This window comes from Dipodomys ordii, unplaced genomic scaffold, assembly GCF_000151885.1.
Source record: "Dipodomys ordii isolate 6190 unplaced genomic scaffold, Dord_2.0 Scaffold88, whole genome shotgun sequence".
NCBI lineage: Eukaryota > Metazoa > Chordata > Mammalia > Rodentia > Heteromyidae > Dipodomys > Dipodomys ordii.
This window is the reverse complement of record NW_012267304.1, coordinates 5,771,011-5,785,131: the sequence shown is the minus strand read 5'-3', so window position 1 is coordinate 5,785,131 and position 14,121 is coordinate 5,771,011. Positions and strand designations below refer to the sequence as shown.

General features: G+C 35.1%; 1 protein-coding gene across 2 annotated transcripts in view; it reads left to right on the top strand.

Moving 5' to 3' along the window:
• Positions 1-14,121, top strand: part of Chrdl1 (chordin-like 1) — a 120,062-nt gene that overhangs the window by 27,390 nt on the left and 78,551 nt on the right. For both annotated transcript variants that reach the window (XM_013025894.1, XM_013025893.1), the window contains exons 3-4: positions 8,672-8,784; positions 11,531-11,624. In XM_013025894.1, coding sequence (XP_012881348.1) covers positions 8,672-8,784; positions 11,531-11,624 — 207 coding nt within the window. The remainder of the gene's footprint in view (positions 1-8,671; positions 8,785-11,530; positions 11,625-14,121) is intronic.

Genomic DNA, 14,121 nt, shown 5'->3' with positions numbered 1-14,121 from the left:
CCAAAGTCTTGAGTTTAAGCCATAGGACCAGCACTAAAAAATTTAAATATCCTTTTGAAGATACATTTAGGTGAATGGAGAATCACATATGTGTGTCTAAATAACAGACCTGCCTTTGAAATATACTAAGGATTCTTAAAAATAAACAGTAAAAAATGAAGAGCAATTAATAAAAACATATCTAAAAAGATATTTCATCAAGGAAGACATACTAATGGCAAATAAGTATATGGCCAACATTATATGACATTAAGGATTAACAAATCAAAATAAAATGCCTTCACACATTTAGTAGAAAGACCCAAACCAAAACACTGACAATAGCAAATGTTTAGTGACAATATAGATCAACAGAAATTGTCTTTCATTGCTAGGGGACTTGAAAAGCAATAACGCTAATTTAGGTCAGTTTGGCAATTGCTTTAGAAGGAAAACATAGCTTTATCAATTAATCCAGCAAGTATACTACTACTTATGACCTAAAGGAGTTCAAATTTTTGTCCACACTAAAAGATGTACTCTAGTGCTTATGGAGTCATTTATTCCATAAACAATTCCAACAAAATGGCCCCCAAATGTTTATCAGGAAAGGAATGGATATACAGGGTTTAGTTAACCCATATAATGGGTTAAAAAGAAATGGAACCAGGCACCAGTGGCCATACCTGTAATCCAGGGATCTCGTTTCAAAGCCTATCTGGGCAGGAAAGCCCGTATCTCCAACAAGCTACCAAAAAATCCAGTAGTAGAGTGGCTCATGTAGTAGAGCAATAGACTTGAGCAAAAATGCTCAGGGACAGTGTCCAGGCCCAGAGTCCAAGTTCCAGGACTGGCATAAGAAAAAAAATGAGATAGAGAGAAAAATACATGTCATGAAAATACATGTTGGAATCTTAGGCACATACGGCTAAGTGAAAGATTATTTTAAAATATTTAAAATGTCTGTGACATTCTGGAAAAGATAAAACTAAAGAGTTAAAAAAGAAATTTGTGGTTGCCAGGAGTAGAGGCAGGGAAAAGAGGAGGGAGGGACATGTAGAGAGCAGAGGAGGTTTTTTTTTGTTCTTAATATATTTTTTATTGTAAAAATATTGTACAGAGGGGTTACAGTTGTATGAGCAAGGTAATGAGTCCATTTCCTATCAAACATTGTTTTACCCTCCTTTATTTTTCTCCTACCATCCCTTTCCTCTCTACCTCCCCAACTCTTCCCTCCCCTCCCCACCACAGTTGTAAAGTTTGTTTTCAACATACTGTCTTGTACATCTCATTGTAACAATGGGTCATCCTGTATTCTTTTTTTGGCTTTATCCTTTATTTATTTATTTTATTGTGAACATACTGTACAGAGGGGTTACTCATCCTGTATTCTTATTTCAGCATTTTGTTATTTCCCTTTACCTCCCCAAATTAGAAAAATGCATACACAAGATGTAGGATACCAAAATCAAATAGTGTCAACAGGGGTTATACCATGGTAGAAGAACATACAAAGAAACAAAACAAAATCACATAGTACATTATAAGTACATTAAAAAGTTTTCAGTAGTATGAAACTACTCTAGATGACACTTTAATGGTGGGTATTGTCATTTACATTTGCCAAAATGAATGGAAACTATACAACACAGAGTGTTTTTACATTCGTGTATTTTACATTCAGGAAAATTTGACCATAAGAATACAATTTTGTGAGTTTGATAAATGCATGTTGTCATGTAGACACCTCAATAATAAAAATATAGAACTTTCCCATTACTCAAAAATTGACTCTGCCCCTTCATAATCAATTCCTTCCTCCACTTCAGGACGTAGCAACTACCATCTATCATCTGTGTCTATGAATTTGACTTTTCCAGAATGAAATAGCTGCAATTGTGCTAACAATTTTCATTTAGTATAATTTTTCTGAGCATCATGAATGTTTGTATGACCATCTATTCATTATTTTAAGTTGATGACCAATATTCCATTGTCTAGATGGTTACAAATTCATCAGTTAGAGAACATTTGAATTGTTTCCAGTTCCTGATGAGTATAAATTAAGGTACTTTAAGCATTTATGTACAGATTGTTTATTGAATATGCATTTATTTCTCTTGGGTAAATAACTAGGAATGAGACTGATGAAGTATATAGTAAGTATATGTTTAATTTATAAGAACCTGCCAACTTGTCTTCCTGAGTCACTATAGTACCAGCAGAATATGAAAGTTACAATTGTTTCATATCTTCACTAACACTTGAAATTGTCAAGTTGTTTGAGTTTTTCCATACTAATAGTTGGCTTATTAGGTTAAATTTACATTTACAAAATAACTAATATGTTTGACATTTCTCCATCTTCTTTGGTAAAGGGTTAACTCAAACTGTATTCTTTTTAAAATGTGGTTGCTTTCCTATATTTGTTCTCATTTCTTTATATACAGACAGTATGTCAATATATAAATCCAGCTGACCTTGAACTCACAACCTACCTTCCTCAGATGCATATGCCACTATACCCTGCTATTATTATTCTTTTAGCACTGTCACATTAAATAGTATTTTTTTCATAGGCCATGCTGTTTGCTTGCCGTGATAGTCTCCCATGTATTCTTTTGAAACTTTAAAGTATTAGACTTAATATGAAAGTCTACGATTCATCTTGAGTTCATTTTTGTATGTGGTGTAAGATATGGGGTAAGATTTATTTCATTTTGTGTTGTGCAAGACTATCCAAAAGTTGCAGCAGCATTTGTTGAAAACATTATCATTTCTCCATGGAATTGCTTTTGCACCTTTGTGAAAAAATCAATTGACCACATATGTGTAGGTCTGTTATTTGATATTCTATCGATCTGTTTATGTAACCTTTTGCCAACATTATAGTGTTTTCGAAATCGTAGTTTTATATTAAGTCTCTAATATCTTTCTTTTTCAAACTTGTTTTGGCTATTCTACTTCCTTAGACTTTCCATATAAATTTTTGATTAGATTACCATTTTTTTTTACAAAATATCCTGCCAATACTTGTATTTGAATTCCATGGAATTTATAATTCACTTTGGGGAGAATTGACATCCTGACAATATTCTATCTTCTGATCCACAATAATATATATATATATATTTCCCCATTTTCTTGGGTCTTTATTATTTCCATCAGTGTTTTGTAGTATTCTGAGTGTAGACTTTTTTGTTAGAATTATACCTCAAGATTTTCATGTATTGAAGGAGCCATTGTAAATGGTGGCTATTACAATTTCATTTTCCAATTATTTGTTATAAAAAATACAAGTGTGCTTTGTTTCTTTTTAGTTTCTTTTGTAGATTAGATTCTCTCCTGCAATTTTGCTATATTTTCCTACAGTTTATAGTGACATTTTAATAGATTTTCTTGGATCTTTTGTGTAGAAATCATGACATCCATAAATGGAAATTTTGCTTTTTGCCTTCCAACGTGTGGCCCCTTTTGTTTCTTTTTTGCTTTATGTTACTGGTGGAGATCTTCAGAAGTGGTCAAGCTGATGCCCTTGGCTGAATCCCAGTTTTAGAAAGCATTCAGCTTTTTTTATTGTAATGTTAGTTATTGTGTGTGTGTGTGTGTGTGTGTGTGTGTGTGTGTGTGTGATGACCTTTATCAAGTTGAGGAAGTTCTATTCCCAGTTTGCTGAGTATCAGTCTTTAATGAATGTAGAATTTTGTCACATGGTTTTTCTTCATCTATTTCAGTGACAATGTGGGAATGATTTACAAACCGAATATGGTGCATTGCACTGATGGAATTGGGAATGTTGAATTACCCTGATATTTCCAAGGCAAACCTTGTTTGCTCATAAATTGTTATTTTAATATATCATTCTATTTAATTTACTAAAATATTGTTGAGAATTTTAGCAACCAAGTTTTTTTAATAAGTATTTTTATTGTGAAAATACTGTACAGAGGGGTTACATGAGCAAGGTAATGAGTACATTTCTTATCCAATATTATTGCCTCCTCCTTTGTTTTTCCTCTACCATCCCGTCCCTCCCATCTCCTCAGCTACACCCCCCCCACCCAACCCCCTACCTTGCCTAAACTGTAAAGTTCATTTTTCGACATAACGTCTTGTACATCTCATTGCTGCAATGGGTCTTGTATCCTTATTTAAACATTTTGTTTTTTCCCTTCCCTTCCCCAAATTATGCCAACATCAAATACAGTGAAAACAGGGGTTATACCATGGAAGAGGGACATACAAAGAAATAAAAAATTCACATGGTACCTTATAAATACGTTAGAAACAATAGCAAGGAAGAAAAACCACTGTGTCCCTAGCTTGGGGTTTATTTTGCTTAACATCATCTTATCTCAGCTTTTGTGCTTGTCCCAGATATATACTAGTTATTGCAAATAAGGGAAACCATGGGACCTATGTTTCTTTGCACCTGGCTTACTTCACAATATAATTTTTTCCAAGTCTTTCCATTTCCTAATAAATGGGGCAATGTCATTCTTTCTGATGGAGGCATAGAATTCCATTGTGTATACATACCACATTTTCTTGATCTAGGTTGGTTCCATATCTTAGCTATAGCATCCAAGTTTATGAGGGATACTGTGCAGTTTCTGTTCTTGTAACTTATTTGATTAATTTGGAGATAGCATGATTTTTTCATCAAATTTATCATTGTGAAGCATTTCCTGCTTAAAACTGAAGTAGAATTTTTGCTAGAATGCACCAGTAAATCTACCTAGCCTATTTATTGTGAGCTAGTTTTCAGCAAATTCAAATTCTTGAACACTTTCTAAAACTATTCAAGTTATATATTTTTCTAGCTGCTTTTGATGACGTATTTTTGAAAAAATAATCTCTTTCATGTCAGTAGTTAACTAACTGATCTAATGATATGCATAAAAATTCCTTTTTATTCTTGTATGCCTATGGATACTAATGAAGTTCTCACTTTTGTTATTAGTATTTATAATTTGCTTATTCTCTTTTATAGCTTTGTTAATCTTACTAGAGTTTTTAAAACCTATTTTTATTAGCATACATGAACAGAAAAGGTGTGATTATGATAATTTCATAGATGCTAACAATATACTTTGAAGGGAATACTCCTCTGTTATATTACTTTAATCCTATCCTTCATCTCTAATTTTTTGTGTGTGTGCTGGTCCTGGGTCTTGAACCCAGGTTTGGGGCTCTGTCCCTGAGCTTTTTTGCTCAAGGCTAGTGTTCTACTACTTGAGTCAGAGCTCCATGTCTGGATTTTTGGGGTGCTTAATTGGAGATAAGAGTCTCATGAACTTTCCTGGCTGAGCTAGTTTCAAATCAAGATCCTCAGCTCTCAACCTCATGAGAAACTAGGATTACAGGTATGAGCCACTGTCACCTGGCTTCCTCCCACATTTAAGACTCCATTTCTTGGGATTCATATGCTATCTGTGTGTGTGTGTGTGTGTGTGTGTGTGTGTGTGTGTGTGTGTGTGTGAATGTGTTTATATAATGAATTTCTGTTCTCTTTAGTCCACCCTCTTCATTCTTGTTAGAGGATTATCTACCTTGTTAATTTCCCCCAAAAAACCAGGGTTTGAATTCAAGTCATTGATTTCTGTTCTTTATTATCATTTCTTTGGTTTTGATCTGCTTTTCCTGTTTTCTTAAAGTGTTGATTTGAACTTTTTCCATTTATATTGTAAGTTCTTAAATATGAATTTCTTTGAAAAATTATTAGCTGAATACTCAGACATAGTGAGATCAAAAGAAGATGCTCTTAAGAAAGAAACACAAAGGTGCAATGCTTAAGTGCCTCTTCATATTTATATATAATAATATATATATACTGAAATGAACTCCAGGATACAGAAACAAGAGACTTTTTCTTTCTTTTTTTTTAGTTTTTGATGATTTTGTCTTCTTTACTTTATGTATGTGCATTCTTCAAGTGTATGTGTTCAGGAGGGTGGAGGGAGTACACAGAATTCGATGGGGAAAAGGATGAAAAAGTGCAGCAGTGGAACTCACTGGATACTGATGAAAGTGAACTATACACCTCATGGGTGGAATTGAGTGGAAGGGATTGGGAGAGAATGAGGGAACAGAAGACAGAACAAAAGGAAATGTACTAATTATCTGACTCATGTAACTATAATCCCTCTGTAATCGCCTCTATAATATAATAAATTAATATTGAAAAGAAAGAAACAGCTGGATTCCACCAATCTGATGTATTGTATCTTCATTTTTATTTGGTATGAAATAGTTTCTAATTTATCTTTGGATTTCTTTAGTCATGGGTTATTTATATGTTATTAGCATGCTAAAAATGGTCATTTCTCATGCTGAGATTATGTGCAAGTTTACATACTTTTAATTGCTATTTTTTGTGCTTGTATGTGTTTTCTAATTTTCTACATTAAACATGTATGTGTCATTTTATAATAGAAAAAAAGTAGATGTAAAATATCACTACATTTAAAGCACCTTATAACTTAGAGTTTCATTTAGTCCTGCAACACCTGCTTCAGAAACATAATCCAATTTCACAGATGTTTAAAATTGAGATTGAAAGAGTTTAAGTGACTTGTTTAATGTCACACAGCTATAGCTAATTAGGACTCAAATCCAGATTTTGTCTCCCAGCTTATTTTCAAAAAGTTATAAATAAAGATTTGAAAAAGAAATTGGAAGCACAGAAATGGTGGGACAAAGGATGAACCAAATCAGCAGTGATACTCACTTGACACTATGTTGAGAATGAACTATACAATTTGGGGAGTCAGGAAGGGGAAAACTGGGTGAAAATGAGGGAGGTGGTGATACTGTTCAAAAAGAAATGTACTCATTACCCAATTTACATAACTGTAACCCTTCTGTACATTACCTTTACAATGAAATTTAAATTAAAAAAAGAAAATGAAATTGGAATTTTTTATCAGGGGCATTTGGAAAGATTTGTAGAATCTATAAATGATGAGAGGCATTTTCTTAGTATAGATATATTTTATTTCTAGAGAGGTAAAAGCATAATTTCACAGTTGTCCTTAGGTACTTTTACCATTGGATTTGTTATCGTTGCTCTTTGATTCAAAATATTAAAAAAATGTTCCAGTACCACTAGCTTATTTATTATTTGTTAAAATTTCTTATCTCGGTTCTTCAATTACCTGTATTTACTTTATTCTTTTGATTTTTGTACTGGTCTCAGGGCTTTAACTCATGGCCTAAGCACTGTCTTTGAGCTGTTTTTCTAAAGGCTAGAAGTCTACCACTTGAGCAACAGCTCTACTTCTAGCTTTTATGAGTAGCTTATAGAGATAAGAGTCTCATGGGCTATTCTGCCTGGGTTGGCTTTGAACCTTGATCCTCAGATCTCAGGCTCCTCAGTAGCTAGAATTAGAGGAATGAGCCACTTGCAACTCATTGTTTGGATTTTAATAATAGAGAAGTGTGTAGTGAAGTGAGGAAAATTAATGGTTTTTGCAAGAAGAACATTGGTTTGTTTTCACTTTGTATAAAAGGGAGGGAACAGAAGAGGATAAGGTTGGAAGATAATCACTTGATTTAGAAATTCAGTTTACCAGAAAATTTGTCAATTGCTTATATTCATTGTCCCAGAGTATGCTGGATTATGTGATGGGAAAGGATAAAGAATAAAAGTTGTCTACTTTTTGAGGTTCCTATCAAAGAAAGAAGATATGTAAAATGAGGCAAATAACATACTATGTGCTCAAGTTTAAAATGGCACAGAAACCCTCCCCCACAGTATAACCCCTGCTTTCACTATATTTGATGTCAGTATAACTTGTGGAGGAGAGGGGGAAAAAACAGTTGTTTAAGGATTCAGGTGGACCTGATGCAACAACGAGAAGTATAAGTTGTCATGTCCAAAACGAGCTTTACAACATCGGTCCGGGAGGGGGCAAGGGGGGGGGAGAAGGGTTGGGATTGGGGGGGGGGGGGGAGGCTGGGAAGGGATGTGAAGGGTAAACCAAAGGAGGAGGCTGCAATGCTTGGTAAGAAATGTACGCATTATCCTGCCCATGTAATTGTAACCCCTCTGTACAGTATGTTCACAAATAAATAAATAAATAAATAAAAGAAAAAAAAAGCTAGGCTGCCAAAATTTTTATTGAAATACATGAAATGAGTTAACTGGGATTTGTTCATGAAAGAGGAAATCTGTATATTGAATGGAAGCAGGAAATGTATAAAAATGTGCTCATCATTTTATTCCTAGTACTTAGCATAGTGCTTGAGAAACAGTATGTACACAAATATTTGATTGGATAATGTTAACATAAGCAGACAAAGACACTTATACCCAGAACTAACAAGTTCTACTGTCTATATTTCAGATATTAGCTTAAATTTACAATTAAAGGGAACACATTTGCAAATTAAATACAAATGGTATGTTCACTTGCCATTATAACCAAGCAGTAGTTAAAATTTGGGTTTCACTCTCAGCTACTTATTGTTTATACAACTCTTGATTTCCCTCAATGTATAAATAAGACTAACAGTATTTATGGATCATTGTGAGAATCCAGAAAAGAAATTATGTAAAACACTGAGCCAGTAGTAATGGTTCTATAATTACTCACCATGGTACTAAAGTGGATGGATTCTGTGAATGCATTTGGATTTTGTGTTGGCCCAAATTTTCTAACAGACATGTTATTTATTTCCTTCCTTGCAGATTCAGAGACATACTGTATGTTTCAAGACAAGAAGTATAGAGTGGGCGAGAAATGGCATCCTTACCTGGAACCATATGGGTTGGTTTACTGTGTGGGCTGCATCTGCTCAGAGGTACAATTTCTCATGTTTGTTTCTCAGCATGCAGAGTGGCTTTTGATGTTCACATAGCTAGCATAAAAGCATAAAAGGAATTAAGACATAAGTTTTGAGGAAAAGCAAATATCTGTCTTGTTTCTTCTATTCCTCTTTGGTTTTGTTTTCATGGGATCTTCGAGCATTTGCTATGGGCAGATAGATACCTGTGATCATTTAGGCTAATGACATAAGATATGTTGGAAGAAGGAAGAACCTGATAATTGGAAAAAGTGCCTAGATTTTAAGATTTGTGGAAAATATTTTTAAGCCTGGTCTTTACACAGGAGATTAGGAGAGATTATATACTGGGTCATTGGGAGAATGTATTTTATGTTGTCTTGGCCAATAACTTTAATTAAGACTAAGGTTCTGAAAGCTTGGCCTTTACCTTGTTAATGATTACAGTTGTCTTGGCTTGATATTGGCTTATATCCAGTCACTCAGAGGCTTTTGAACAGTTTAAATATCATCTTTCTTATAAAGTAGGTAGTTCTATCTTCTTTTCATGGCCTTGTCCTAGACCATAGCTGAAGTTTATATTTCTGAATAAGTGCCTATGATCGTGTTAGGCTAGGGTCTCTCCACTTCTGTACTATTGACATTTGCAGACAGAATTTTTGTGATGAGGTCTCTGTCCTATGTATTGTAAGATATTTAACAGCACTCCTTGTCTCTATCCACTAGATCATAGTAGCAAAAATATCCAGATGTGACAACCCAAAATGTCTTCAGACATAGTTGAGTTCTCAGGAATGAAAAATTACCTTTGATGGAGAACTATTGCATTAAGACAATTGGGAAGGGTAGCTTTGTACTGGACATAAGAATTAAGCATTCTGAGCACAGAAAGACCAGCCTGCTACTGGAGACTTGTGCCAGGACTGCAAATCTTACATCATGCTCAACTATAAAATGAACTATCATTTACAAGGGTGGATATTTTGCCACTTGAACTGAATTTTGAGTGTTTAGAATTTTGAATATGCAGAAACCTAATTTTCAATTAATGTCAGAAGGTATTAAAAGTCTGTGGGTTCTAGAATTAAGAGGAAACAAGTTTCCTAATTTGGGTTTACCACCTATGAGCCATGTTATGTTAGGCAGGCATGTTACTTGACCTCTGAAAATTCCTTCATCTGCTTTAAAATAAGATGATGATGGGGCTAGGAAGGTGGTTCAGTGGTAGCATGCTTGCCTGCATGCATGAGGCCGTGGGTTTGATTTCTCAGCACCACATACACAGAAAAAGCCAGAAGTGGTTCTGTGGCTCAAGTGGTAGAGCACTACCCTGAACTGAAGAGTTGATGGGACAGTGCCCAGGCCCAGAGTTCAAGCCCCACGACCAGCAAAAAAAAATGATGACGATATCACCTGTTTCATAGAATTGTGGTAAAGATTAAATTCACTAATCTAAGTCACTGAAAACAAGCTTGGTCATGGTAAACATTGAAAAAAATTAACTGCTATTATTGTTGCCATCTCTATCAGTAGCACTATGGTTATCATAACTATTATCTCTTAACTCTATAATGGATTTAGTACACAGCATTTGAGATTCATTTTAGCAGTCAGACAGGGGTAGTTTGATTTCTGATAATCTTCAATTACTCCATTTCCAGATGATACTTACTGGCTCTAAGCACTGTGATATAAAAGGAGCCTCTGTGGTATTTCCAAATGCTGCACACCAAAAATTTATTCTAGAAAGCAAACTAGAAAAGGAAAGAGAATGTGGTAAGATAATTCTGATTTGGAAAAAAAGAAGCCTACCTCTTTAAACAGCTACAGTACAAATCACATGCAGCATCTGGGAACTGATTAGCTTATTAATTATGGCATTATTTTGTCAAATTCTTACCTGACACATTGGAGATAGACAGCCAACTCTTGGAGGCTGAGCTTTGATGTCTGAATGGCAGTGTAAATGTTAATATGATTTCAACACCAACAGCTCACACACTAAGCATCTTTTCTTTCTCCATGTGTTTCATCACCCTCTTCCCCCATAAGAGGCTGACAGATACAAGTAGCCTTTGCTTCAAAGGAATTAAGGATGAGAAATGTAAATATAAATTGTATTTCCAAAATCATACTTTGTTCTAACAATGGCTAGGAGCTGTCAGAGCTAGGCATCATCTAACCAAGAATCAAGTAGGAACCTAGTTGCCCCATCCTAGAATAGTAGCTGATCAGCTCAATTCTCAACTTTTAACTTGTTCTCAGCAGAAAAAAATGTTGGCTGAAATGGGAAATGAGGAGAAGAGTCACTCAGTCTACTGGACCAAGGCAGAGTTATATAGAATCCAGGATTCTTGTGCTAGTGATGCCTTCTTGCACAGGGGTGGGTAGCAGCTCAGGGGACCCATTATTCATTATCTCTTGCCTTCCATGGCATCAAGCAGATGATTACAAAATCAGAGTAGGATCTTGGAAAAGACATGAAGTGAGAACAGGGGAAGGGTAGCAATGCCACAGAGACATGCCAGAGTAAGCCTCCCACAATTAATGTAAGGCTTTGAAAGTAGAACAGCCATGATCCCAGCCATAGAATAACATGCCAATAAGCTTTCAATCCATCTAGCAGTGATGCTGGTGATGGGAAATGAAAAAGTGCTTGTTGTATTCAGTTTCTTGGGTGAGCCCCTGAATGACTCCCAAACTGGCATGATCCCAGTGACCTTTGAAAGACATTTCTGTTTACTTGGTGTCTTTGCTCTTTCAGAATGGGAATGTGCTTTGCAGCCGAATCAGATGTCCAAATCTTCATTGCCTCTCTCCTGTGCATATACCTCAGCTGTGCTGCCCTCGCTGCCCAGGTAAATGAGTTCTCATTTTTCTCTTCACCCAACCCATCCTAACTCCTCAAAAGGGAAACTTCCATACAGCAATAACTATAAGACAGTTTTAGGCAGCCCAAATTGGCCCATCAATATAGTTTATAGCCCAAGTGGGGCATACATAGACAGTAATAAGTTACTTGGTAACTAGCAACAAATTTTCACTGGGCCTTTAATCATTTAACAGGGGAGGTCAATTGTGGACTGGGGACTTGTGGCCATAAACAGCCTCTTCTTGCCATGGACAGCAAGAGGCACCAGGGGAGTTGTACCATTGTGGCACGTGTCCTATGCAATTAGTGCTGAAATTGCATTCAAGCATAGCTTTGAAATGATGAGGAGCTGTGCATAAATCAAATGAACTGACCCAGAGAGGTTTATGACAGTATAAAGCTGCCTGCCAGCTGAATAGTGGACTGCTTCAGACTGCACAGTTATTACGTTAAGAGTAACTCTGGGGGGAGCCAGGCAGAAACATTTTCACATGGCTGCTAGGATGTTACCTTTCACAATTTGTGGTTAGGGTAATTTTCTGAGGCAGAGGTTCTCTCAATGACATTTTGTTCCCTCCAAGTGAAGCCTGGTTCCCACAGCAAAGGCATGGAGACATGGAATGCTTCAGAGAATGCCTGTCAGCCCAACCCAAGTCCTAGAGAAACCTATGTGACCTTGTTGGGATCTGCAAACTAGAAGTCTTGTCATCCTATAGGATGATTCTATTTTTCTCTGACAGAGTTCTTCAGTTAAGGGTTCCTGGGTGGGATTTAGGAAGTCAGATAACCCCCTGAAATTAATAACATTTTTTGCATACCTATGAACAGAAGTAAATGCTTTTAAAGATCAATAGCTTTTCTTGTCTTTCTTTATAAGGAACACATTTGTGTATCAATAAATACCATCAAAGAAAGGCAAGCAATTCTTTTGCAGATGACAAAAGGTCATACCATATCACCAATGGGTTATTCTGATCCCTGGTGATGATAGAATATGCTTCAGTAACTGAGAGATGTGGGCATATCTGAAACAATCTGAAAATTGTTTTTGTAATAAATTCTGAGGCTTACTGGGTTTGCACATGTTATTTACTTCTATTTAAATTGAATTACAAAGGCATGACATGTGAGGAGCTCGTGTAAATAGGGCTGTATTTGTGGTAAAATGACAACTGCAAAGAAATTTTTAAGCTGCCAGGTAACCTGTTAAATCACTTCATAAAATCTATCTTTCCCAGAAGTCTCCAGAAATGTTTTAATGTAATAGGAATTTATCTAACCACTAGGTAAAGATTGTTCTTCCATGGGAAGGAGGTTGAGGCACATCTCATACACAGAAGGCAGTGTGGCTCTCGAGTATCCCAACTGCTTAGAAAGCGGCTGATAAAAGGCAGTATTGAGGGGAAAAAGTGGAAATTATAGGCTTACAATTATTTTAAAGGAAAAAGTGTTGGACAATTGGGATCATAAATCACAGATAAAATTGAAAGGAATAAGTACCATAGTGTTTAAAACTTTAAAAGTTTATTTTATTGAATATAGAAGCGTTTATTTTTTCTTTTCTTTCTTGTTCTTGCAGCTTGTTTATTTGTTGGGCCATTTTTCTTCTTGTTAACTATTCAAGTGCTCTCTGTGAGTAATAATGCTAAAGTTCTTGAATCTTTATACACAAAATAATTTGAATTTGCCCTAATTCTTGGAGACAATTTGGCTGGTTATAAAATTATAGGTGCATCTTCATTTTCCTTCAAGACTTTGAAGATATTACCAAATGGTTTGGTGGCTTTTGTATGTGGATAAGAAAGTCTGCTGTTTGATCATAGTTCTTTTCTAAGTCCTTTTGTTTTCTCTTTTTAGCTTTTAAGATTTTCTCTTTCTTCTTTGATGACCACAATGAGATGTGCAGATGGGTGATTTATGTTTCTGCAGCCTGCTTAGCATGATGTTTTCAGTAAAAGGACTTAAATATCTCTTCAATTTTTAGTCATTTTTCTGAAAATTACCTTTTCCTCGTCTATCTTTTTTCTCCCTGGCAGAATTGTCTTTGATGTATGTTTTTGTATCTCATTTAATTTATTCTATAGGTCTCTTAATTTTTCCTTAGTTTTTCATTTGTGGCATATATACCATAATGATATTACTTCATCTCTATCCTTGTGGCATATATACCATAATGATATTACTTCATCTCTATCCTTCAAGTCACAAATTCTTTTCATGTATACTATTTAGGACACGTGTTGGGTTTTGTCTGTTTTATCTTCAATACTATATTTTCTCCCAACTTTGCAATTTTAAAAGTCTGCATGTTGCTATCTTGTAATCTGTTATCATTTCTTAGGATCTTAGTCTCTTTGTTTCTTTGAAATGTTCAATGTTATTTAAAACACACATTAGATTGTTCACATATCTATATTTTTCTAATATAAATTCTGATCTTTTTTCTTAACAGCAGTTTTAGTTTTGAATTTTTCTTGATTTTC